The sequence below is a fragment of the Hylobates moloch genome, unplaced genomic scaffold, assembly GCF_009828535.3.
Source record: "Hylobates moloch isolate HMO894 unplaced genomic scaffold, HMol_V3 SCAFFOLD_2, whole genome shotgun sequence".
Classification (NCBI taxonomy): Eukaryota; Metazoa; Chordata; class Mammalia; order Primates; family Hylobatidae; genus Hylobates; species Hylobates moloch.
The window spans coordinates 105,847,397-105,874,806 of NW_026652277.1; the positions used below are offsets into that span (position 1 = coordinate 105,847,397).

General features: G+C 39.5%; 2 protein-coding genes across 4 annotated transcripts; both read right to left on the reverse strand.

The window, feature by feature from the left end:
- Positions 1–545: 545 nt before the first annotated feature.
- Positions 546–26,363, reverse strand: CNR1 (cannabinoid receptor 1). 3 transcript variants are annotated; one of them, XM_032154986.2, is made up of 2 exons: positions 26,274–26,363; positions 546–5,959 (listed from the first exon to the last, which is right to left on the reverse strand). In XM_032154986.2, the coding sequence occupies exon 2, from the start codon at positions 5,894–5,896 to the stop codon at positions 4,478–4,480; it is 1,419 nt and encodes a 472-aa protein (XP_032010877.1). In that variant the 5' UTR covers positions 5,897–5,959; positions 26,274–26,363; the 3' UTR covers positions 546–4,477. The 3 variants fall into 3 exon arrangements, with proteins under 3 accessions (XP_032010877.1, XP_032010888.1, XP_032010897.1); XM_032154997.2 differs by lacking the exon at positions 26,274–26,363 and adding an exon at positions 23,422–23,631; XM_032155006.2 differs by lacking the exon at positions 26,274–26,363 and adding an exon at positions 11,101–12,376.
- A 7-nt stretch (positions 26,364–26,370) lies between these two features.
- LOC131382919 (dapper homolog 3-like) lies at positions 26,371–27,105 on the reverse strand. The gene is made up of 2 exons (XM_058435725.1): positions 27,100–27,105; positions 26,371–27,042 (listed from the first exon to the last, which is right to left on the reverse strand). The coding sequence occupies exons 1-2, from the start codon at positions 27,103–27,105 to the stop codon at positions 26,371–26,373; spliced, it is 678 nt and encodes a 225-aa protein (XP_058291708.1).
- Positions 27,106–27,410: the final 305 nt, after the last annotated feature.

Consider the following 27,410-nt stretch of genomic DNA (forward strand, 5'->3'; position numbering starts at 1 on the left):
ATTTAAACTTCATTGTAATGCTTTCTTCATTATAAAATTTAAAGGTATTTTCTCTTATTGTTCAAATTGAAATTATGAGTTTTTACAAACTGTGTTGAAAAGCACTTATCTCTTTTCTGTGGTTCAAAATATATAATGCTTATAAATTCTTTCAATTTATATTGTACTATGTCTGTTAAGTCTCAATTTACACATTATGAATGGTATGTTTGTTTTAATTTACTGCAAAATCAGTTAAAATATTTAATGAAATAATGCTTTTTAAAGGTGTGGTGGCCTTTTCTGCTTTATTGTGTAAAAAATAGCTTTTTTTGTGTTTTTCCTATGTTAAAAATAAATAGATTAATCCAATATGTCCCCACTTTTCAAGTAAAGTCGTTAAGTCTTTTTGAGGAATAAATTAGTTCGGCAATCTTTTAGAAATTAAATCCTTGGTATTTTGCCATCAGACTGTGAAATAAGGGAGAGTTCAAAGGCATTTTATGTTCTTCATGGTAATCTAGAATTTTTATTTGATTCCAGGTAACTTTGGACAATAGACATGATGAGATGTTTTCTCTTTGAATAAGTAACAGTTTAATTACATCATTGAAATAAAATATACTGTGGGCTTAATACATTGTAAATATTACAGAAGAAGTACTACTTTGCTATAGTAATTTAATGACTGAAGCTACATTTAATAACAATCTTACCAGTACTTGTATACAAAGTATTATACAGATTACTAACGAAGATACTGCAGCAGTTGCAACGATGTCACCAGCTTAACAAACATCTAACAATACAATATTCTTCTAAGAGGAAAAGTAATAATGTTAGATTTACAGACAATAAAGAGTCATGTTTTCCACTTGAAACATTGGAAATAAATTTGAATCCAGATACAAGAAAAGGTTTCCTTTCTTGGGAACTCTGATCCCCAGTAGGCCTAGTACAGTCAATTTACCTGAAGATAGCTTTTAAGATGCCACGGCAATGTAAAGAAACTCTCCCATCTAAAAATTACTGATTTGTAGGCCACTGCTCAAACATCTGACTTTTCAGAAACCTATTTACATACATTCAGCCCAAATCAGTAGATAGAATTTTTTTTCTATATTACAATAGGCATTGTTAACATTTCATCAGAAGGCCAGTGCAAGACAATTAATTGTTAATAGCCATTGCCCAGCATTTAGGAGATTTTAAAATATCATACAAATATACAGCTAGAGTGTGAGAAATCTAATTGTGTGCATGATATGGGTGGTCTCTTTTACGGACATGAAATGGCAGAAATTAATCAACAGGACAGTAACTAGAGTGCTACTTATCCAGGGCCTAATTCTCATCTGGTGGTTGGGCCTATTTCCTGCAAAGTGGATTTAGGCAGCAAAAGGTCCTTGGCATTTAATACCAAATAGACTTAATTCAAAGTGCCAGAGAGGCTTGGAAATCATCTCAAGTGTAGGACAGATGTCTACAGCATCTCTCAGATTAATATTCTTTCACATGTATTTCATACAAAATAAATCAGAGGTTCCTCTTGGAGGCAGCCCTACTTGTCCAAATGAAACATTCTAGGACTGATTCATCATCATGACTCTGATAAAAAAAAAATGAGCAGGTTGGGAATTTGGCCCTTTCTGAAGACATGTGTGATGGTAAAATGCATGGTCAGGGCAAGTACATCATCCTCAGAGGAAAGTAAGATACCTCTGATGTCAGACCTTATAAAACTTACTTAAATTTAAATCATATTTAAATTAATGGATCTAATTATGGGGCTAATGAGTGATATTAACAAATGGTAATTCTAATGAGTATATTCATTGGGGACAATGTTTCCGTCACTTGGGTTAAGAAATGATATGAAAAGTGTCAAAGTGAATCTAACTAGTTTTAAACCTTTTTAAATGAAGGTTGTATAACATACGTGATGATATTTCACAGATATTTCTTAGAATATCAATAAGCACCAAGTTTAGTGCTGTCAGCCCCATTGTCCCTTAATTTATTATATATGATTTAGATCTTGAAAGCACAACACACTATAAAATCTACATTGCATACGCACAAATGCAGTTTCAAAAATGAATCGTGAGATTTTTCTACCATAACAAGAATTTCATCTCTACTAGCTCTTCATAGCTGTGAAAAGAACATTGGTACTGCCTGGTGAGCTCTGAAACATGTGGATTAATATTCAAGATGATGCTGGACAAAACACTGGCAATTCTTAAATGGAAACTAGACCCTGGTGAGTTCTTCTTGTAAATAATCTCTCCTTTCTTTAGAAAGAGATCTTATTAATCCTCTAGCACCCTGAGCCTTCATCTGCACATGACAGAGAGGTAAAGTGAAGGAACCAGCAGGCAGATTCAAGGTGTGCAGACAGACAATGCAAAGTATCTCACAAGCCACACCCTGCCTTAGAGCATGAACTGCAAGAAGGAGAACTGCCCTATCAGGCTGCTTGGGTATCTCGAGAGCTAGAAATCACCAGATAGATGCCAGCTCTCTACTTCACTTCAGACTATGTAGACCTTGGGGCCTTGTAGGAGTCATGTTTTATCTGTATAAGAAAAGATTATAATTAAAATTTGTCAGGGTTAAGTAGATTCTTCAGCAATTATCATTCCTTACTGGAAAAAGGCCCAACAATGGGCACCCATGGCTCCATGAAGGAGTATGAGACCAGGGTGTAAGAAGAAAGCAGCTGTGTTTATCTTCATGCTTGAGTGTATCTTGCTAACCACGAGCAAAGAAGAGGTCTGTTCCTTAGACCAAACCTACCAAGACAGAGCTGGGTGCTCAGCTGTCACCAAGGGCATGTGGGCAAAGCACAGATGCAGCATATCTAGACGTCAATGCCAAGGGTGTCGGCTCTTCACTGCCGTTTCGTGTCTCATCCACTGTCTGATTCAGCTTTTTTAGCCACATGGGCTGGGTGTGATAGTCCTACTTTAACGTGATGCATATAGTGCATACTACCTACACATGCTATTGAAAAATGTTACCATTTGCTTTTCTGTACAAGTCTTCCTTTTAGTGACTGACATCTTGCTCAATATTCGGTGCTCAGAAACCAAAGTACTCTCCTTTCCCGGCAATAACACTATAAATACATCCCTTACTTGGATGTCTGTCATTATTTCTTGCTAAACACTGGTCTTATGTAATACCTAAAGGTCAATTTAGTAATACTTGATCCAATCTCTTAAGGAGGGATGGGGTGAAATTTTTGAATGGTCGGAGTCAGTATTTTTATCAACAAGATTACAGGAAGAACTCAATTTTAGAAACAGAATCCATGTGCAAGAGGGCAGCAAGTGGTAACAGTTTATACTTGGTCACAGTTTTCTCACTTTATGACATTACTGTAACAGTTACAGGACAGAAACACACATACACACATTTATATTCACACTCACACACTGTATAATTTTACTGATCCAGACACAACTTCTTTTCAATTAAAAAAAATGAAGACTGTTGTTTGGCCACCCAGGCATGAAATCTACTTAAACCTGGAATATAGGAACACAATAGTATTCAAGTAAACAGCAACTGCACAGTGATAACAATATACATTAAGATTAACACATGCTGTCTTAAGAGATCCAGTAATAGCTAAAGACTAAAGAAAGTCAGAGATGTCGCTCAAAAAAAGTCAATATGCTTTCTCTCTTCCATTCTGATTATAATCCATTAGAACAGCTAGAGTCCAGAAGATAATGTGTCTTCCTATGAAAATGCAGGGCTAATAAATTTTTAAGTATGAATGAATTCTGCTCAATATTTTGAAGTCTTCAAATTCTTCTTGTTGAGGTAACAGAAAAATAAATCTTTATGGTTATTTCAGTGTCAAAATTAAAGAGATATTTGAAGAAATACTAAGGTTTATTTCTAGTTATATCATGGGCAATAATACAGAAAAAAAGTGCACTCATTGACATGTATCCACTGCTTGTTCATTGTTCTCGTAAGAGTCTACTTTTCAGTTTTGCTAATTAAACAAATATTTATAGCACATAAACACTGATACACATCTCACAGGACATAATACATTTTACAAAATATCTCTAGTACTATGACTTGTAAAAATGGACATCTCTGATACTACGGACAGTTACATTTCACATTATAGTGAAAGTTGTGGTTACAAAGGCATTATTCATTTGATGGCATTTTTCGATGGGTTCTTAGACTTCCAATTGTGTAGCCAAAGGTTTCCCTCCTATTTCGTTGAGACTTTGAAGGATGGTTCAGTCACCTAAGCAACAGGCTTTCTTCACTGTAAACCCCTAGAGAATGGAGTTTGAGTACCTAAACTATGGAAACATTAGCAAACTGATAAGTGATCATGGTGACAATCACCTTTTCACTGAGCATGGTAAACTTAAAAAAATATAACCGAGGAGACAACAGACTCTTCTAGATTTTGAGCTTAAAAAAAAAAATCTTTTCCTGTGCTGCCAGGGAGGCATCAGGCTCACAGAGCCTCGGCAGACGTGTCTGTGGACACAGACATGGTTACCTTGGCAATCTTGACGGTGCTCTTGATGCAGCTTTCTGCGGCCCTGTGAACACTGGCTGCGTTGTTTGCGTGTTTGTGCAGGCAGTCCGAGTCCCCCATGCTGTTATCCAGAGGCTGCGCGGTGCCTTCACAAGAGGGAAACATGCTCCGGAAAGCGTGTCGCAGGTCCTTACTCCTCAGAGCATAGATGATGGGGTTCACGGTGGAGTTCAGCAGGCAGAGCATACTGCAGAATGCAAACACCGTCTTAATGAGCTTGTTCATCTTCCCAAAGACATCATACACCATGATTGCAAGCAGAGGGCCCCAGCAGATGATCAACACCACCAGGATCAGGACCAGGGTCTTGGCTAACCTAATGTCCATGCGGGCTTGGTCTGGCCGGGTCACCTGTACCTTCCCATCCTCAGACGTGTGGATGATGATGCTCTTCTGGGTGCCACGCTGAATCATGCGGACGGCGTGGCTGTGAGCCTTCCAGAGAATGTACATGTACGCATACACGATGAACAGAAGCAGTACGCTGGTGACCCCGATCCAGAACATCAGGTAGGTTTCATCAATGTGTGGGAAAATGTCTGAGCAAACGGACTGCAGTTTCTCGCAGTTCCAGCCGAGGAGAGGCAGCACGGCGATCACAATGGCTATGGTCCACATCAGGCAAAACGCCACCACAGCCTTGGGCCTGGTGACAATCCTCTTATAGGCCAGGGGCCTGTGAATGGATATGTACCTGTCAATGGCCGTGAGGAACAGGCTGCCCACGGAGGCAGTGAAGGAGGCCGTGACCCCACCCAGTTTGAATAGAAACACGTTGCGGCTATCTTTGCGGTGGAACACGTGGAAGTCAATGAAGCTGTAGACAAAAATGACACTCCCCAGGAGGTCTGCCACCGCCAGGCTGCCGATGAAGTGGTAGGAAGGCCTGCAGCGGAGGCTGCGGGAGTGGAGGATGACGCACAGCACCAGGAGGTTCTCCAGGACCGTGAAGGTGCCCAGCGTGAGGGACAGGACTGCAATGGCCAGCTGCTGGCTGGGGTTCAGGACCATGAAGCACTCTATGTCCATGAAGTTCTCCCCACACTGGATGTTCTCCTCATTCTCCTTGAAGGACGAGAGAGACTTGTTGTAAAATTCTGTAATGTTCACCTGGTCTGCTGGGACTAGCTGGGGATTGTCTCCCGCAGTCATCTTCTCTTGGAAGGGACTTCCCCTAAAGGAAGTTAAAGGGAATTTCTGTGGGAAGTACCCTAATTTGGATGCCATGTCACCTTTGATGTCTTCGTACTGAATGTCATTTGAGCCCACGTACAGGAGGTCAGTGGTGATGGTGCGGAAGGTGGTATCTGCAAGGCCATCTAGGATCGACTTCATAACCTCAGTCTTTGATTAGGCTGAGCTCAAAATGACTGAGAAAGTGACCCGCAGGGGGCAATCCTAAGAGGAGGGAAAACAAATAAGCTGAATGGTGAGAAATAGGAAGAATAAAAACAAAGAGACACCGTAAATGTGGCAAATGTACTGTCATGGCAACTCATTCTGTCTCTGAACAGTAGGAGGTCAAGTTCTCACCAGACTCAGTCAACAAAATGAGTAAGTCACTCAGAGAAAAGCTCCCCAAAGTTCGGGGATGGTGTGACACCCACCAGAAACATACGACCTTTTCATTATTTAAACCCTCTGTATTGAAGTCAGTGTGTGAATCCAGGAAGGAACTCCAGGGCCAAGAAGGCTGAGCTAAATGAAATGTTTCTTGGGGACAGTGTCCATTTCACAGTCACATTAGTAAGTGTTTAGCACCTGGCTTCTCCTATCACATACATGTGGTATCCCAGTGCTGGTGGGGGCTGGCGAGAGCACTGATGTGTCACATGACCCCTACTCTTAGAGACCTCACCTTGTCAGACGAATGAGACTAAATGTAAAAGACAACCAAAGAATAAGACAGTGTAGAATCAAGTGGTGAGTTGTGTGGTCTGTGTGTTACTTGTAGCGGGGGAGGAGGGAGCTAGTGAGAACTGAGGAAGCTTGAGGCCATGTGGGCAGAGATGCTCCTCAAGACAAGTTTCTTCACCCAGAGAAGGGGAGGTCTGGACTGAGCCGTGGCTGACATGAACTTCTAGGATGTCCACATCAACCAAGAAAAACGTCACAAAGACCAAACTTGCAATGAGGCGTATAGGAAGACTGAGTTTTTTTTCTTTCTTTCTTTCTTTTTTTTTTGATAGGGTCTTGCTCTGTCACCAGGCTGGAGTGCAGTGGCACGATCTGGGCTCACTGCAGCCTCTGCCTCCCCAGTTCAAATGATTCTCCTGCCTCAGCCTCTTGAGTAGCTGGGACTACAGGTGTGCATCACCATGCCCGGCTAATTTTTGTAGTTTTAGTAGAGACAGGGTTTCACCATGTTGGTCAGGCTGGTCTCAAACTCTTGACCTCAGGTGATCACCTGCCTCGGCCTCCCAAAGTGCTGGGATTTCAGGCATGAGCCGTTGTGCCCGGCCAAGACTGAGCTTTTTCACAACGGGGAGGGGGATATGGAGGAGGCCTCCTGACGGGCCCCCTCATGAGCAGGTTGGTGACACAAGTGTGCCTGGTAACAGGAGATAGGCCGGAGAGTGTCCAAGGATTTCCATGTGGACAGCTAAGAGGAAAGGCCCAAACTTTAAGGCTCTTCAATTCTAAGCTAAGCAATTTGGTTTTGTTTCAAAATAAACAGCCAGAGAAGTGATCTTAGTATTTATAAATATTTGTTTAAAATGTGGGCTATTCATTTATTTAGTTTATTTTTAAAAATTAGAAGTATAGAGTGATATCTATAACAATTAAAATAATCATTAAAACAATATACTACTTGTTAATTGGCATTTGTTGTTCCTGAAACATATCACACTGTATGGGGTTGGAGGAGAGATAATCACTATTTTAGAATAAATTTAAAAAATGTTGAACTAACAATAAATGAGTTATTAATTCAGAGACCCTGCATATCTGAATTAATAATTCATTTATTCATGTATTAACAAATTATGAAGCATCCACTATGCACTTGTATTATGTCTAGCTACTGTACTAGACACCAGTGTTGGCAGCATCAAGAAAGAGTCCCTGCCCTTGGCCGGGCACAGTGGTTCATGCCTGTAATTCCAGCACTTTGGGAGGCTGAGGCGGGCAGATCACGAGGTCAAGAGATTGAGACCATCCTGGCCAACATGGTGAAACCCCATCTCTACTAAAAATAAAAAGAAATTTAAAAAAATTTAAAAAAAATTAGCTGCACGTGGTGGCTTGCCTGTAATCCCAGCTACTCAGGAGGCTGAGGCAGGAGAATCGCTTGAACCCGGGAGGCGGAGGTTGCAGTGAGGCGAGATTATGCCACTGCACTCCAGTCTGGCAACAGAGCAACACTCTGTGAAAAAAAGACTCCTTGCCCGCATGAAGGATAAGGTCCAGCAGAGGAGGCAGGCAGCTGACTCAGAAATTAAAAGAAAGCATGGGGAGAGCTACAACTGGGGATGTACAGGATGCTCTGGGGACACCCAGTCTAGAGGGCTGAAGGAGGCTTCCCCAAGGAAAAGATATTTATGCTAAGAATAGGTAGCATCAGTGTAGCTGGGGACAGGACACAGAGTCAATGAAAATAATTTTATTTAATACCCTAGTGTCATGATTCTTAAGAAAAGTAATTTGGAACAGGCATAAAGTGCTAAATGTGGCCCACCTTCCCACATGCTGCCACCTCCACTTCCAGGAACTCATCACTGCTCACCAGAGTTAGGGTGCCTGCTTTCTGACCAGTTTTCCTGCCCTTCTCTGGTCCTATTCCTTTCTGATCACTTGCCACACAGCTGTGGGGGTGATCTTCATAAATGTATGCTGATTATGTGACTCCCCTCTTTCAATCTCTTTGCCCTAAAAACCAAATATAAACTTTCACGCAGTTTCCCTTTCAGGCCCAGGCCCTCCAGACATGTATGCAACTCTCATCTGCCTTCTATGTTTCCGTCCAGCTGAGCTCCTTTCCAGTTCTGACCCTCAGGCTCTTGTCCTTAATCGTCTCCACAACCTGTCTCCCTAAACAGGATGGCTTTCTATCTCCCACCTGCAGGATGAAGTCCAGTAAAAAGTTTCCTGTGATCTAGCTCCTGCCCACCTCTCCAATCTTCTTCTTGCCAGCCCCCTGGCCTTGCCACTTGGGCTACACCAGATGAATCTTAGTTCCATAAACACAGCAAATTGACTGCTCTTCACCTCAGTGCTGTTGCTCCCATTGCCCCTTACACTCCTGCTTGGTCAACTCCTCCCCATCACTTTGATGTCACTTCTTGCCAAAGCTCCCTGCTTCCCATGGCGATGAACACCCTTTCTGGGCTCCCAGAATACCCAAACAGAGTTCTATCATGGTACTGACCAGATTTTCTAATACTTCTTCGTGTTTGCGTCTGTTCCACTACTTCCTCCCACCCACTAGACAGTAAGTTCATTGAAGATCTTACTGGGGACTTTATCTTAGTATCAACTCAGCATTTAGTAGAATGCCTAACACATAGAAGAAGGCTCCAAATAAGCTGGTTGATTGGATATATGTATTTCAAAATGGAACAAAAACAAGAAGCTCTTTTCTACCCAAGGAAGGGGAAGGATTCTCCCAATGCTGATTAAAAAAAATGATCATGTAACTTGAATCAAGATATCTAGCCTGGAGAGCTGCCCAATCCAATTGTGCTAGAAATATGCTCTATTTAGGTAAGGTTATTAGCATTTTAAATGAAGCTGCCTATATAATTATCTAGTCTAAACTCTCATGGAATGAGCTATATGCAATAAGCAACTTTGGCGACAGAGAGGCAAACAAGAATACTGGCAATGCCATACCAAATGGTGAACAGAGAAAGAGCCCTCAGCATTAATGTGACAGGTAAGCCAGAAGGCTCCCTTAGCTCCTCCATGGTTGTGTAACCCTTTTACAAGATCACTGTAGCCTGTGATGGCAGTAGGAGGCACTGCCAAACTGAGGGCTCTGAATCTCCCATGGGTAACTTCTATCATCACTAAGAAAATTAAAGGTTTTTTTGGTCTGGGCTTCTGGACCAGTTATGCACACCTCTCCTGCAACTGTCATAGAATAAAGGAGATGGGAGCCCATCACCTACTGGACCAGAGGCAGGAGCTCTAGGGTACAAGCCACACAGAGGCACCCAGTGTGCTGGTACAGTCTGCTAACGCCAATCAAGTCAAGGCAGTGTCTCAGGGGCAAAGGCTAGTGGCTATAGAAATAAAGGATGCAGAAATAAAAGACCAAAGACCAACAGCCAAGCCAGTTGCCCAGTGCTTCCGGGCTCCTCTATCTGAAATATCTCCTGAGTTCCTAACCTCAGCCTGGCTCCAATGTTAACTCTCGAGTATCCTTAGGTTCCCTGTTCATCTGTCTGTCTGTCATATCTTTTCTCATATCCTCACCTCTTCTAGAATATGCTCTATATGTCCCACCATTCGGCTATTTCTCAGGAGTCAACTCTTGCTCTTTGCAAACTTATGTTTGCTAAACAACTCCATTTACACATGAAAAGTTTTCATCCATAATCAAAGGGACACAGAAGACAGCCACAATGTATGAGAGAGCGGTTCCTTAAATGGTCCTGGCACATCCACAAACCAACTTTTGCTTTTCGACTCCCACCCATACTTAAACACCAGGCTTACTGGCCCTGAGTGACTTGCTGCTCTTTGAATATACCATCATACCTGCACACCTTCCTCCTTCACCTTGTCCCTTCTTTTATCTGGATGGAAGCTCTCTGCCTACTAAACTTAGCTTTCCAGGTGTGTGCCAATGCTACTTCCATGTCTGAGACCTTCCTGACCAGCCCCTCCCACTAGGTATAACTAGTTCCCCAGCGCATCCCTCTATTACAGGCCTCATCACATCATATAATCAGGAGTTCATATATTTATTTCCACAACTAGAATGAGATTTCCAAACACAGAATGGCATCTTTTTTTCTTAAGTGGTTTACCAGCCTGATAGCATGATAGCAGGAGAGCAGAGAGCTGAGTTCCCACAGAAATGTTCACCTGAACCTAATAAAATGGCAGTTGAATTTTTATTAGGTGGTACCTTAAAACAGTGATTTGCATTTGCCTTTTTCTTAAAATTAGAGGACACAAAAAATAATTAATGCAGTAGGCATTTAGCCTGAAAACCAGAGTTTGAGCCTCCATCTCCAAGTGGCTCCTGCGAGCCATTCCAGTCATCTTCCCATTCCTTATGCCATCTTCCCTCAATTAACTAACTCCCCCTTTACACTTTCCAACCGGAAACTAGTTTATCAGAAATTTTGATTATCTTTATGTATTAGATTCACGAGGTTCAAGACTCAAAAGGTACAGAAAGACATACAGAGAAAAGTCAATCTCTCTCATCCCTATATCCTAGCCACCTAGTTTTTTTTTCTCAAAGGCAAGGAATAAGTTTCTTGTTACCCCTTCCAGAGATCCTCCATGCATATTCAAACAAATACATGTATTTACCCCTCTTTGTTTTCTTTTTAGCAAATAGTAACTAACATTATTATACATACCTTTCTTTTCTTCTTAGAAGTACACATTGTGAACAGTTCCATATTCGTATATAAAACCTCTCTCTTCATTCAGCTGCCTTAAGGATCTGTTAGATGAATGTGACCAGCCTCCTACTGATGGAGGTTTAGGTTATCATCTTTTGCTATTAGAAATGATGCTGCAATAAATTGACTCCAACCACAAGTCACTCAGCAAGTCACTCAGGGCCAGTAAGCCTGGTGTTTAAGTATGGGTGGGAGTCGAAAGGCAAAAGCTAGGTTTGTGGATGTGCCAGGACCATGTAAGGAACAGCTCTCTCATATATGGTGGCTGTCTTCTGTGTCCCTTTGATTATGGATGAAAACTTTCATATGTAAATGGAGTTGTTTAGCAAACATAAGTTTGCAAAGAGCAAGAGTTGACTCCTGAGAACTTTTTCACATTTCTTATGGCATTGTGAGTAGTCTTTCTAATCACCTAAGTTCCTAACTTGGACTTACTATGACACCTCCTCTTTCTTGACCTCTACAATCAGGTAGACCACTAAGTCTTGCTGATTTTCCTCTTTCAAGCATATAGAGAGAGCTTCTTATGGACTGGTGACACTAAGCCTATTATGTATATATCAATTCCCGTATTTCACAATGGCCCTATGAAGTAGGTGCTATTATCCCCATTTTCAGATGAAAGGCACAGAGGGTAAGTAAGTTGCTATAGGCAAAGCTAGTAAGTAGTAGAGCAAGGACTGCACACAGATGAGAGCCACATTTCAAGCCCTTAATAGCTCCATGTGGTTAGTAGCTACCATACTGGACAGCACAGGTGTAGGGCCCTTGCTTGTAATTTTTTTTGATACACCGTCTCTCTAAGCTAAGACAGGGATATTACCATCTTCCTTGTTTTCTTCACCGATCCCAACCAGTCAAAGCACCTAGTCAATGGAATTAAGAGTTAGCAGACCAAGATTGGCGTTAGATGGTACTTGGGCAATCAGTCTTTCTAAGCCTCAGTATTTCATCTGTAAAATAGGGATGAGGATGATGACAATAATGCCTAAATCGCAGAACTGATCTGAAATTAAATGCAATTAAATGCATGTAAAACATAGTGCCTGACATAAAAGTAAGTCTTCAATGGGTATTATTATTATCATTACTTAGTATTATGGCTCTTTGCTATATACGATATACTAATTATATTGCAAGAATATATTACAATAATATAATACATACTAATTATATCTCAAGAATGCTCATTGCCTTAATTATTCAATCTTATTTTTGCCTCAGCACTTAAAACATAAAGCAAATAGTAGATATATACAGACATGGGTGAGGGATGGGGAACCTTTATTGAATGGCTGTTATATCCAGCCATTTGAGAAACTTTAGATATAGTCTGTCATTAAATTGTCAAGGCAACCCTATCAGGTGCTTATTTATAATCCCCATTTCACAGAGGAAATGGAGGCCATCAGATGTTAATTGCCTAGAATATGATGGATTTGCAGATGAATCAAAGTTTCTCAGACTCCACAGTCTGTTTTTAGATTTTATGTGACGATTTCAAAATTAACAGTAAGTAGATTAAAGCCATTTTGCATCTTATATTTAAGTCTTCTGGACTCTTAGAAATGTAAATTAAGGCATTTTGCCAATAGTAATTAAGACTACCTGCTACTAAATCCCTATTTCCTATCAAAGCCCATCTAGGTTAGTCTGCCTACTTGCATGGCCCTAAAGATTAAAATTTAGTCACTATTTGGAAGAGCTATAAAGCTTCTTCAGTGAAGACAAAGGATCACATATCTTATTCCAGTAATGCAAAAAACATGTTTCTGTGACTTACTTTAGATTAAGATCACCACAAGTGTGATCACAATTTCCCATTTCAACGCAACCAAGCACTTTCATTAAAACAAACTAGCTTGTTAAAATCTAAGCTAGGGCATGGTGTGGTTATACGATAATAATTTCTGTCCAATATAAGCCAATTTAATTAAAGAATACAGTTAAAAATATATGGATTTTATGTAGTTCAAAGATCTCAGTAATGTCGAAATACTACTGTGCACAGGCTATTTTAACAGTTAATGGGATCATGGCAGGAAAACTGCTGTCTGCATTTTGATAATTCTTTCCTTTATTTCTACATTTGGATTATTACAGTAATTTCCACCTTATTATTTTTTGCATCAACAGCTTTCTTTGAGAGTTCATTACTAATATGGCTTAGGCTTTGGGGGATGTAGCTGCCATTAATTTTGTTTTTGTTTGCTACTGGGAAAATCATAATTGGAAATTTCTAGCAAGATGTGTAGATGCACCTATTAAAGAAGCAGTTGGTTTTTATTACAGTTATAGTAAAAGAATGATTGAATGACATATAAGGGAATTTTCCCAGAATTCTGCTTTAAAAAATATAGCCAACATATTCTAACAGTGTAAGCTATATAAATCATGACTTCATAGTAAAGATAAAGATATTTTAATGTATTAAATCCATTATTTTTAAAAAATCATTTCAATTTTTAGACTAATATCATCTATTCTTTTTGTCTATTTCTCTGTATGCAAACCTGCCTCTCCATTACCTGCTTCCAAGAAAACCATATCTATCAGCTAGCAAGCTATGGTATCATCAAAGGAATTCCGTGGGTATGGCTGCTGCATAAAGTTTTTTTTTTTTTAATGTTTATCCAGAGTCTTTATTTTTATTCATATAACCACAAAGGGTTTAAAATGTCCATGTGTTCTAGGCTGAAAACACTGTAGAAGTATTGGAAGGACTGGTGCTCCCTGATATATTATAGACTGCTTTAATCCATCATACTCCTTCTTTGATATTCTAAGTTTCTAAGTGCTTTAAAGAGACAATGCCTGGCACAGTGTCTACACTGACAGGAGTCCAGGATGTCAAATGCAGACGTTCCAAGCCCTTGCTTAATTTGTTTGTCCTACTTTGTTGGTTCTGTTGTTCGCTTGGCTGGCCTCATAAAAGAACCTTGTGAAGAGTTCAAGAGAATGCAGTTTCCAGTGGATATATTTGTTGGTTATTTTCCATTCATTTCTGGAAATAAGTCTGTTTTCTACTAATTTGATCAAGAGAATACTGTGCTAATGTGTTTCTCTAAAGTTAGTAGGGAAAATTTTAGTCAACTCATATAACTGCATTATGTCTAAGTCACACTGTCAATATACACGGCAGATGCCATGGGCCAACACCATAACTTGATGAATGATGTTTCCACTCCAGTTGAATGGGCAATGAGTCTTTTCTAACTCTTACCTAATCATTAGAGTTTTGGAATTATTAAAGAAGCTTGGTCACTTTTCCCTCATCTTCTACAGCAAAGTGAAATAATTGATTGACTTAATTATCCTGATAATTCAGGCAAAAATACATAATCTTTCCTCCTTATATTAATGTCAGCTCCTTTTCCTACATATGAAAGAAAATTCCATTATATTGGTAATGCTCAATTGGCTCTCATACCTTCAGTTCTTCATAAATTTTGTAACATAAAATAGAAGTTATTTCATGCACCATTTTCTCTAGTCTATTCTTTACTAACACTATATGTGTTATATTTTTCATAAAAATATATCAATTGATATGAACTTGACATTAAGAGACTTATAAGACTGTATTAGACTGTACTTCTGTTCAAATTTAATGTGAAATATGCCAAAGGTTTCACATTTAGAGACTAGTTAAAACAATTTCAGGGCTCAAGAAAATGATGTCTTGCAACTTCATTAGGTTAGGAACTACATGGTGATGATGCTAAAAAAAAAAAAGCCTCTTGAATTAATGATACGAATAAAATCATTTGTTGATCTGTATGACAAATTCCATTTGCTATTTAATTTTGCTCTTCTGTTTAGCTGTTTCCTCCAATTAAGAGTGCCTTGGCATTTTTCTTGAGAGAGAGATCTTTTCTACATACTGGGTAAAGAAAGCAATTTTTAATTTTTTTTTTATTTTTTGAGATGGAGTCTCGCTGTGTCACCCAGGCTGGAGTGCAGTGGTGTGATCTCAGCTCACTGCAACCTCCACCTCCCGAATTCAAGTGATTCTCTTGCCTCAGCCTCCCAAAAGGCTGGGATTACAGGCACATGCCACAATGCCTAGTTAATTTATATATTTTTAGTAGAGACAGTGTTTCACAATGTTTGCCGAGCTGGCCTTGAACTCCTGACCTCAAGTGATCTGCCCACCTCGGCCTCCCACAAGTGCTGGGATTACAGGCATGAGCCACTGCGCCCGCCCGGAAAGCAATTATTAAAGCAGCCTTCCACTAACAGAGAACATACAAAGTTTTCAATTAAGTAAAAGCCATGGCCATATTCAAAATACTCTATAAAATTGTCTTTATCTTGCATATGAGATTTGGTCATTAAAAGTGGAAGGTGATATATTATTCTGGTCCACAAAATGTGTAGAAACTAGTAAACAGGCTCTTACTTTTGCAGTTCACTATCAAGGAGTCCATAGCAAGAGTGAAAAGTATGCTACATGATATCCAATTGTGCAGCACACCTTTCACAGTTTCTTCTCTCTTCATCTATCAGTGAAGGCATATTTTCTCTTTCAGTCCATAATCATACAAATTAAGTCCAACTAAAAGCCAAGTCTTATTACTCCAGATTCAAATCTGAGAGAATTTGGGCAAATGCACAATAGAGAAAATACTAATTTTCAAATATTTTCATTTAAGAAACATTTAAACTTTTATTACATGCCAGTCATGGAAAAAATATATTATTTTTCCTTAATATTTACATGAAGTGGGTGCTATTACAATCTCTATATCACACAATCAGAGAGAAAAATGCTTTACCCAAGGTCTCTAACTAGACAGGGCAGAGCTGGAACTTCGATCCAGGTCTGCATAATTCAAAGCCCCTGCTCTCAACACAGAGTTCCAAGAACCGTTTAATAAGACACCCTTTCATTCATTTACAGGGAAGAAGAGTTGGTTTGGGAGAAGGTACACATTATCTGATGTGTACATGATAATTTTACACAGTAAACAACTAAAATCTGAAGGAACGATCTGTTGACAGCAAAAGGGCTGCCCAAAGCACTTGCAAGTCATCCTTGCTCCACGGTCTTCAGGAACAAAGTATGCCAATTAACTATAAGGTATAAATCCTAACTCTGCATTAGCACCTTGTTTGCAGTCACTGGTGCTAATGGCAGTAACTGGCAAATAAAACCTAAGTCATTTTTGCCACTATTTTGTAAGTAAGGGAAGGTGTTTTTTTGCTTCATTAGTCAATTGTCAGGAATATAGATGGTAATGACACTTTCCACAACACCAGTGAGACATGAATAGGGCACCTTCCTTAGGTCTGAATGAGACATGCTTATTAGTAAATGAAAGCTTCAAACATCCATTCCCTACATGGAGAAATTCAAACACTCAAAATCACTCAACTTCCCACCATAAGCCATGAGGTTTTCTTAGACCAGGGAGAAGAAGACTTTCTGTGGCCCATTCCTAAGTTCCTGGCTGGAATCAAGGTAGACAAATTATATAAACCTTGCATCATTTGTTGTTCCAACAAATGAGTGACCGTTACCATCTCCTGGTGCCCAATGGATGTAAAACTGCATTACTACAGCAATGTGGCTAACAGATATAAAGTTTTAGGCCTTCAAATGCTTGATTTAAGACATTTTTATTGGGCATACAGTCTGTGCCTAGGATTGTGGACAGTATATTCCAAGATATAACATTTTTCTGTGATAGATGACCCCCAAAATATATCCATGCTTCATACCCATGTAAGGGACATGGGTCAGGTCAAGAAAGCAAGGGAAATGGTTCTCCCCTCCACCCCTCCACCTCGAATACAGCCCACCCTTCTGTCTTCCTTTCCCTAGTTGAAAGAGTAGAATAGGTTATAAAAACATATAAAGGGAATATATTTAATCATCAGATAGTATTGGGCTGTGTAAATTCTCTTTCTCTACATGCTTTGAGATTTTCTCCCAGGAGAGGTGATGAGCATTGCTGAGCCATCCTGTAGTTGTCTTTATTGTGTCTAAACTCTTCAGACCATGAACACCTTGAGAGCTGGGTATCTTATAGGTCTTTTGCCTGGCACAGTGCCTGGCACAGAGTAGGTATTCAATACCTGTTTACTAAGTAAATGTTGGTATGCATCATCAACATGGAAGATCCAACATAACAGAACAGCTTTTAACCATGGACAGTTTTTTCTGGCATAAAGCCAGCTGATCATGAGGGCATTAAACCTAAATCTTGGTCTCATACAAACATCCATCTGAAAAAGTGTCCAAATGGGAAAATTATATTGAATCCATCAATTATTTACCCCAGGATGTCTTATTTCAGTATCACATAGAAATTATATTGATGGCAAGTGGAAGTTATGGGCAAAGATCAGGTATTTACTTTTTATTCCAATCCTTGTTCAGCCTGAGTACATATTATGAACTGCAAAGTTCAGCCACTTAACAATCAAGAGTCTTTTGTGACATGCACAACCTTGAATGAATCTTAATTATATGCTGTTGATAGACGTTTAAAGACAATATATTAAATTACTATTATAATGGACTTTTTTCTTCCCCCAAATGCACATTATTGTGCATTGATGTTTCCCAAATGGGTTTCTCCATTTGCGAGTGTGCTTCTAAAACTTCTCAAGAGAAGTCATGTGAAAATTCAACCACTAGATGGAGTGGCTTTTATAAACCCTCAGGAATCAATTTGTTATTCTATTTGGTGGACATAGTTCTTGCTTTGGTTGAGCAACTTCTCCTCCTGCTACAACATTTTATGTATTTTACAACTGAATTAATTAAAATACAAATAGGGAAATATGTTATGGAGAGTTAAAAATGGGTTATTACTACTGCCTACGAAAACTAAATTTCTAATTACTTTTCTGAGGCAAAAGGGCATTGAGAAAATTTAATATATTGATAAAAATTAATTTTGAATATCGGGAATTCTGCCTCAAGAAAGTAATTAAGAATGAGAAAAGGAAAGCAGTTCTACTTAAAACAAATATGTTTAAACCAAGAGATGTTAAAAGTAAGAGGGGTGGTCTCAGGAGCCCACAATCAATATTAATAACCAACTCATTCTATTTTATAAAATATTCAGCTTTCCAATTTCCAAATATGCAATCATCACTATTGGTCCTAACTCTGTGATGAAAAATAATGGAAAATTAATCTCTATTATTGTAGGGACTAAAATGGAATATTTAACAAGAGAAATGAATCTTGGTTCAAATATTCATACAAATTGAGGACATAGTGACTTTCTAAATAATTCAATTTCCTTCCTATCATTCTCTCACTAAAATAATTTTAAATAAGTTTTTATTACTGCATAAATCCGGGGTTTCCTTCAGACATTATTTTAAAAACTAGGTACTTATGTATCACCTACTTTAGTCTAAATGTTAAGGAAATTTTCAGTGTGTGCTAACAATGCAAGACATAAACAGAAAAATATGCTTTCAAGATGTAAATAATTACATACAAACAGAACTGGAAGAACGAGGTTTCAGTAGCAATGCAAAATATGCTCTGGAAATGTAGTTGTGATTAAGAAGTATGTATGCAAATTGGATGCAAGTGAAGAATTTTTATGCGATTGAAACCATGAGGCTGTTCTATTGTATTCATTCCAGATCGAGCCCTTCTTAGGGTTTGTGTGATACAATTAAGAATTAAGAGATTTCAGGAATTGGAAAGTGTTCAGAAAAAATGATGTGAACATATTGAATTAGTAAATAAAACAGGCACCAATGGGCTGAAAATTATAATGTACATCTGAAAGACCAGTCTGAGAAGTTACACAATGGCTTGTAAGTGCATGCAGGGTTAGTCTATAGGTCAGTGGCTCTCAAAGGGTGGTCTCCCAACCAGAAGCATCAGCAGCATCTGGGAACTTATGAGAAACACAAATTCTCAGGATCCAGATCAGATCTATGGAAACAAAAACTCTAAGGTTGGGGTGCATCTCCATTCTTAGCAAGGCCTTTAGGAGATTCTAGCACATTCTGACGTTTAAGAACCACTGTGAAAGATTACGGAGACATATGAAAAGGACTAAAGGAGAAGGGGAAGTAGATTTAACCTTTAAGAAGAACTAAGGTTAGAGAAGAAGAAAGAATATTCTGTAAGTACAGGTTTTTAGATCATTGAAACAGATTGCTACAGGAGCCAGCTCAAGATAAAATAACCTCCCACAGAAGATCTTTATAACCGAGGTATTCCTATTTGGAATAGAATAATGTCATTTAGCCAGAAAATAAGAGTAAAGAGTGGAAAACCTCTCCAGTTTTTTTAGTCTACAATCCAGGGCTTCTCTGTACTTTTTCAGGAAACTTTTTTTATGTATTTTGTCCAGCAAAGGAAAGTGGCTTCAAAATGTAATGTGTACTGATATAATACACAGATATATATTAAGAACTCCAAACCATTTTCTCCTAATTCTATTTACAGAGGCTATGCAAAGCTTTATAGGATTGCTAAGACATTTCGTCACCACCACTGTGAAGGAACCCATGATTATTGAGCATAACAAGAAAAAACTAAAAGTAATGAACATGTCAGCTTATTTCTTTCAAACTGGAAATACTTGTTTCTGTTCTTCTTTTCCCCCAAACCATAAAATACTACATTTTAAGAGATGCACCCAGGAAAGAACAAACTAAAATGAAAATTTTGCTGCAGGCCCAAGTAATATAGATCTACTGCAAATTATTTTACAGAATTACTCTGGCAATTATGCAATTTGCACTTTTTATAGTGGACATATTTCAAAAATACCTAAAAGTTATAAATATTTAGAAATGTATCCCAACGCACTTAAATACATGACTCTGGGCAAACTGTTCTCTCTTTAATTATTTTGTCAATAAAAATGGATCACAGATTACTCACAATTAGTTACTTTAGCTCAAGACTAAAATAATTCAAAGATTTCTCCTTTTTGTTTATAAGACATTAGATGTCATTTCCAAAAGTAGCTGTGTATCTTCCAAAGTTAAATTCCCACATATGCAGAGACACAAAATTCTTTGGCCAATCTTGCACTTGTTTTAGTTATATGTTAAATTGTCTAGCTTTCGTTTTTCACATGCATACTGCCTGCTCACCACAACTTGTACAAAAGCTAAAGAAAACATTTAGCAAATTCTGGTAGCGATGCATTTCAATGAGCTGAAAATTGGATCCATTTAGCCAAACACCATGGAATAAACCAAAATACTCAGATCATAGTGGCATTAAGTCCCTCATATAAAGAATAAATAAATTTGATTAATTTTTAAATATAGCTGAGTTAAAAGCAAACACAAGTGACAAAAGTCTAGTACCTAAATGATCTTTTTTTTTAAAGATCAACAATTATATTGGTTAACTTGCTATATTAAAAATATCATTTTTAGGCCAGGCACGGTAGCACACGCCTGTAATCCCAGCACTTTGGGAGGCTGAGGCAGGTGGATCACTTGAGATCAGGAGTTCAAGACCAGCATGGCCAACGTGGTGAACCCGTCTCTACAAAAAATACAAAAATTAGCCGGGCGTAGTAGCATGAGAGAATCGCTTGAACCCAGGAAGCGGAGGCTGCAGTGAGCCGAGATTGTGCCACTGCACTCTAGCCTGGGTCAACAGTGAGACTCTTATTTTAAAATAAATAAATTAAAAATAAATAAATAAAAACATCATTTTTAGCTTCTTGACCCAAAGAAATCAATGTTATGAATTACCTAGTACAAATGTCCATATAAGTAGAAATTTATTTAAAACAAACTTTAAAAATTTTTTCTTTCTTTTTTTTGAGGCAGAGTCTCACTTTGTCACCCAGGCTAGAGTGTTGTGGCGTGATCTTGGCTCACTGCAACCTCTGTCCTCTGGGTTCAAGCAATTCTCCCACTTCAACCTCCCGAGTAGCTGGGATTACAGGCACATGCCACCATGCCCGGCTAATTTTTGTGTTTTTAGTAGAGACGGGGTTTCACCACGTTGGCCAGGCTGGTCTCGAACTCCTGACCTCAAGTGATCCACCTGCCTTGGCCTCCCAAAGTGCTGGGATTGCAGGCGTGAGCTACCGCGCCTGGACTAGAATTTGTTTTTTCAAAAGCATATTAGAATTTATCGCCAGCTTGAATGTAATACTCCTTAAAACTTCACTCAATTCTCAGGACTCATAGATTCCAATTTTCTTCTCTAAAGTTATGATCTAAAAGAATGAATAAAGAAACGGTGAAGGAAAGAGGGGGACCCTCTCATTTAAACATAAATTTTGAAAAACATAATTTTCTAATTAATTAAGAATCCAAATAAGAGTGGAAAAATAAGACATTAAGTAGTAAAATATTGTATTTTAGGGAAAAATTATTTGCCATTTGTGTTGAGAGAAAAGGCAAATTAAATTCTTGCATTCAAAAAAATGCAAAATGTACTTTTGAAAACATTCAAAAATATAGAATATTATGCAACAGCACAATGGGTTAAAAAAGAATTTGCTCAAAAACAATGATTTCCATCTAACCAATCTCTACATATTCAAAAACAAAAGAAAACAAAGCAAAGAAAGCAAAACTTTGAAAGCTTTCCTAAAGTGCAGGTGTGAACATTTCTCCAGCTGGGTCTAAAACAGAATTCATAGTATTCCCAGAACAACTGCAATGACTCTGCCATGCCCATTTGCTCAGGTTTTGGGAGTAAACAATTCTTCCCTCAAAAACCCATACAAATTATGAACCTTGAGAATTCCATGGTGATTAAGTTATTAGCTTAACCTGCCCAAGTGAAACTTAAATTAGAGGCTGTCCACTATTAATTCATCTATATGGAAAATACTTCAAATATATGGAAAATATCAATGGAAACTAGATCAAGAATATATACATGCAACTAACTGTCCTCTAAACTATTATAAAAAATATACTTTTTTTCATTATGGGACCTTGTTTAGTCAAGAAATATAACCCAGGAAAGCTTTTAGTAAATACTTTGATAAGAACTAAAGATAATTACACTACTTTATGTCATGACTTTGACCTCTTATTAGCAATATGTAGTAAACATACCTCTTATCCATGTGAGCAAGTTTGAGATGGAATTTGCTTGCTCTAACATTGGTTTCAAAAGCAGCAAGAGAGGTGACAGGGTCTACTAAAAATCACCCACCTTACAAACCTGCCCGCCTAACAAATTTCCTATAGTTTTAACTCACTTGTGGTACCATTGTAATGTGTTATATATAAAAAATATAACTACCTTAATATGCATTCTGAGATATGGTAATAACCTTCTGTATTTTCCTCCAACTTGTATAGCCCTAATTTCCAATAAATAATAAACAACTAAAAGGATTGGCTAAAAAAAAAAACTGTCTTAAACCCATCAGTGTTCATGATAAAATTATAATCAAATGTGGTGATGCTCATTCTGGCATATTTGCAAGATTCTTAGAACACATGGGACTGGCACGGATTTCCACCTATCCTGGACAACAAGAACGGCCTTGTTTCCATTCAAGGTGGATATTTGCTTTAACTCTTCAGTGTCCATCTGCACAGCTGCTTTGAATGCGGACATTTCCCCAAATTTGTGGTATTTATTTAAAATCAGAATTATATGTTCAAATGTATAAAGGCAACATATTTAATTTTTATTTCAGTCATTATTTACATCTATAAAAACGTTTATGCATGTAAATAAAAGTGTTTATATGTCCAGTTGTCCAAAATTATGCAATATATACTTTGATATTATACATATATTCCAGGTGAAGTTACTGTTTCTTTTAATCCAGGAAACATTTTGGAGAAATCTGAATTTATAAAGTCAATCCAATCTAATCTAAGAATATACAGAAAATTAAATGCTATCAAAGTATTAAATAGCAATTCAGTGGCAAAAAGTTGAATCCCCCAAGTCCCCAAAAGCAGCATTCATGCAGCCATAATATAAAGTTACCATTTCTCTGCGAATAGGATTAGGAAAGAACTGGAGATTCAGGGAAGAAAACATGAAGTTAAAATTTTGGCAACATAAAGTATATAAACTGATTTTGATTTCCTCTTATTCTTTGAGTTCTCTACCAGTCTTCCGTATATAAGAGAAAAATCAGCAAAGCAGGCTGCCTCTCAAAATACAGATATGCAGTATGTAAACCTGGCCCTAGCACAGTGTTTCAAACAATGTTGGGTCCAGATCGTTTTAGAGCCAATAGCAGAATTACAATAATTTAAACCCAAAGTCTGGTTTCACTCTAACTATTTGTCAGTTCAATTAGAAAATGATAAATACAAAAATAGAAGAAACAGACTTACACTGGTGGAGGCATGGCATCCTTTTCAGCAGGCAATGAAAGCTCTCATCTATGTTCTTTATGCAACTGAGCTAACATGGAATTTGGTAAGTAAGATGGAGCCTGTCCTTTAGGTTACTGCCTGTTAGCATGCTTTAATTGCTTTAATTAGCATTTAATTCACTGTATATTCTTAGATTAGACTGGATTAACTTTATAATATAGATCAATTCAGATTTCTCCAAAATATTTCCTGGAATAAAAGAAACAATAACTGTCACCCAGAATTCTTATAAATTCAAGAAGCTATAACCAAATCTTTCATTTTGCTAATTATGTGTCATTAGGTATTTTCAAATTCAATTTGTTACTCTTGTTTTTGCAGCATTCCTGGATAGCTAGTTATGGGAAATAATCCCTTATTAGGCCAACTGTTTTCTGGTAAGAAACATTTGGTAAGCGTGGCGAACTATAAACTGCTATTAGAAGTTCCATCACATAATAGTTTATTCTTACATAGCAAAGTATTTGAATTCTAATTCCAAACACTAATATGCAAGACAACCAAGGAGCCTGTCTAAATTTCCCCGTGGTTAATGTTAATTTTGAGTCAAAGCAAAGAACAGTGTTATACGACTGTTTTGAAACAGTTCCTCAGGCTTTGCCTTAGTAATTAATAAGCTGACACTGCATACTAAACACTTATCAACACAATCAATGGGGCTGCTTCCTTCTTGGGAAAATAGGTAAACCGAATCAAAGAGTTTTCTTTTGGAAGAGGCTGAAACATGCCACAAATATAGTGGTTCTTTTTGAGAATTTCATTCCCAGCAGTTTCATCTTGGTAACATTTAACAATTTCACTATTTTACCATTTCGAAATGCCAAAAAGAACACACTGATCCTGCAGCTAGGCTTATTAGAGAAGAGCAATCTCACAGGCAAGACAGAGAGGAACATGGTCCACTGGGAAATGGGTAACAGAAAAGGACAGAAAACAGTGGATAACAAACAAAGCCAAGCACTACTTCAATGTGAGACCTGGTTTTCATCAGAATTTAAAACTTTACACAGTAAATAATAATCACTTATGGCTTATTTAAGGTTCTAGTCATAACATTCTTTTTACATACATATATTAATGTTATTAAAATTCAGGGGCATGAATATCTAATTTGCTTTCCTAACAACGAGTATGCAAGCACAGTAATTTTACTTGTGAAAGGCCAGAATCGAGTATTTCCACCTTGTGGCATCATGTTACCCCCATGGACACTTAGAAACACAATGAGACCTCTCCCCATCAGACACTTGATACATACCTCAGCCAAGAGCGCTCCTCGCCTGGAGTGGGAGACATCTTTGAAACAAAAAGAGTCTGTTTACAGTAAGTTCTCCTGATAAGCTAAAATGGATTAGTTTTTTAAAACCATGTCCAACATCAAGTCTCTTGCCCCACTATGGTAACTGCCATTGTGCCTACAAATAAGTGCCTGTAGTATGCAATGTTTAAAATTCTGGAGGTGCATGTCTTCTGCTCATGTATGGATATAATCTGAAAGTAATTTGTCTCACTTAAGAAACTATAAATGGCCTTTTATTTTTATAAAATTGCTCTTAACTGAGTTAGAGAGCGGGGGAGGGGGAGGAGTACCAGGGAAAAAAGGGACAGAGAAAAATCAATCAGTGTATCTTCCCTTGCAAACTGTCAGTAGGGTAGGATTAGAAAAGCAACACTTTAAATCACATAAAGTCCTATGGGAACCTTAAAGGTTGGTTGCTCTGAGCTTCTCAATATTCTGCAAAATAGATTGATGTCAACGGTGACCCCACTAATACTCAGTGTCCACTGAGCTTCCTCTAAGAAATTGCATTTCCCCCATTGTTCAAAAGATATTAACCTGGTAATAAAAATGAGGAGAAGTTATGGGACCCACAGAGATAATCTTTCAACACCTTTAAAACCAGTAAATCTGTTCTAATCTCTTATTGGATTACATGCCCGAGGAGGCTTAATATATCAGGAAATCAACAACAAAGGCAAGAATAGCACTTATTTGGAGGAAAATAAAAAAAGATGGGAGGCAAAATGATTAATACGTTACTAAACATTTCTTTTGTTTTTCTCATCTGTTCAATTTTAAATATCTGAGAGACAATCTATTAAAATCAGAAACATGCATGCTGCTTTTAAACTTCCAAATGACCAAATGACAGTTTCTCACGTCTATTACAGCAAACATATTTTTATTTGAGAGGTGATCCGTTTATGATTTGTAAGCCTTAACAAGAAATGTCTTTTAAAAATGCAACATTAACTTTAGTCATCTAAAGGCTAGTTCTGAGTTAAATGGTTCCATCAACATTCAATTTTAGGTATTAGTTACATGGACATTTGTTTTTCCTCAAAGAGAAGTGGTTCCTGTAGCCTTTTCTTTATCAAAAGTTTATTATTTGACATACATCTCTTTATATGACATTTACTATTTTACATTAGTCAGTTTCTAGGTTTGCAGCAGAGATCGATGTATTTCCCTGGGAAGACTTAGCTGCTAATATGGTTTATAGGCATTCAGCACCAACTCAAGCGCCCGTTTTTCAAACATGCACAATTACACATTTTCTACAAACAGACATCAGTGCATACAGAGCCAGGTGCACACACATTCAATAAATAGTAAATGGTAGAAATCTCCAGAAGTAGCACAGATCACAGTTAACAGGCTGGGGCCATACAGCTAAGTAAACACCGACGCACGATTCGCTCACACGGAATGAGAACTCCACGAAGGACACTTGGGGACCACACTGGTCGTACCCGAGGGGGCGGGAGGCGGAAAAAGTATTTCCAAACGCAACTCTGCCAGGTCTTACCCTTCGCATCCCCTGGTCCTCGGGACAGAGGCTCCCTTGGCACCTCTCGCCCAGCTCAGGGGCTGGCTGTCCGCTAGAACGAAGTGTCCCCCACTGACTACGGAGAGCTCTGCAGGGAGCCGAGGCCCCCGCCCGGGCCAAGGGAAGGCGCTGGCGCCGCGGGAGACAAGAAGAGGCGGAGGCGGAAAAGAAGTGGAGAAGGAAGGGGTGGCAGAGGGAGTAGCGTGCGGGAGGCGGCGCCGGCGCCGGGCTGCTGGCGAGGCGGGGTGGGGTGGAGTGGGGTGTGCCTCCGGCGGGCGGTCAGCAAGTCAGTCCGTCCGTGCGCCGGCGTCCCGGTCTCCAGCGCCCGCCCGCGACAGCGACCGGGACTGGCGCCCCGCTGCTCCGACCGCCGGCGAGCCTCGCCCCTTCCCCGGCTCTTCACTGGGTCCTCCCGCGAGCCCCGCCTGGCCCGGCGTGGGGTCGCCCGTCTCCGCCAGCCCGAGCACCCGTCGCCTCGTCCCGCTCGCGCGGTCCCTGCCTCTCCCTCCGCTCGCGCTGTCTGTGGCTCCCTCTCGCTCCAGTCCCATTTATGAAGCGCGGTCCCATCACGTGTTAATGAGCCTTTGTCCTGCCCTGGCAGCGGCGGCGGCACAGACCCAGCCGAGGGAACTGCGCGGGGAGGGACCTGCGCGCAGCGCCCGTAGCGCCAAACTTTGCTTGGGGCGGGGGACCCGCCGCGGCGCCAGCCCTGGGGCCAGAGGGGACAAGCCTCTTCGACCCGCGTCACCTACTTCTCCTCTTCCTCCTCCTCCTCCTCCGCCGCCGCGCTCCCGGAGGCCCCCGCTGCCATGACCTCGCTGTGGTCCCGGATACGCTCACACCCTGGCCAGGCCAAGAAGGGGCTCGTGCCTGCGCCGCCCACGACCTCGGGGCCGTTAATCACACGCTCCCGGGCAGCGCGCATCGCCAACACCTTGCGCGGGGGTCACGTCTGGGGCAGCGGGCTAAGCCGGAAGGGGAAGGGGAGCGGGAGCCCAGAGGCCGAGGCGCGCCGGGCCCGGGGGTGCGGTCTCGCGCCCCCTCCCTCCGCCCAAGGCCGCTCCCGTGGCAGGCGGCAGCGAGCCGGGCCCGGGGCCGGGCTGAGCTTTGGGACCG

Bases quoted from the DNA above. Each gene is read 5' to 3' on its own strand.
- CNR1 (XM_032154986.2), bottom strand. From the start codon at position 5,896: ATGAAGTCGATCCTAGATGGCCTTGCAGATACCACCTTCCGCACCATC.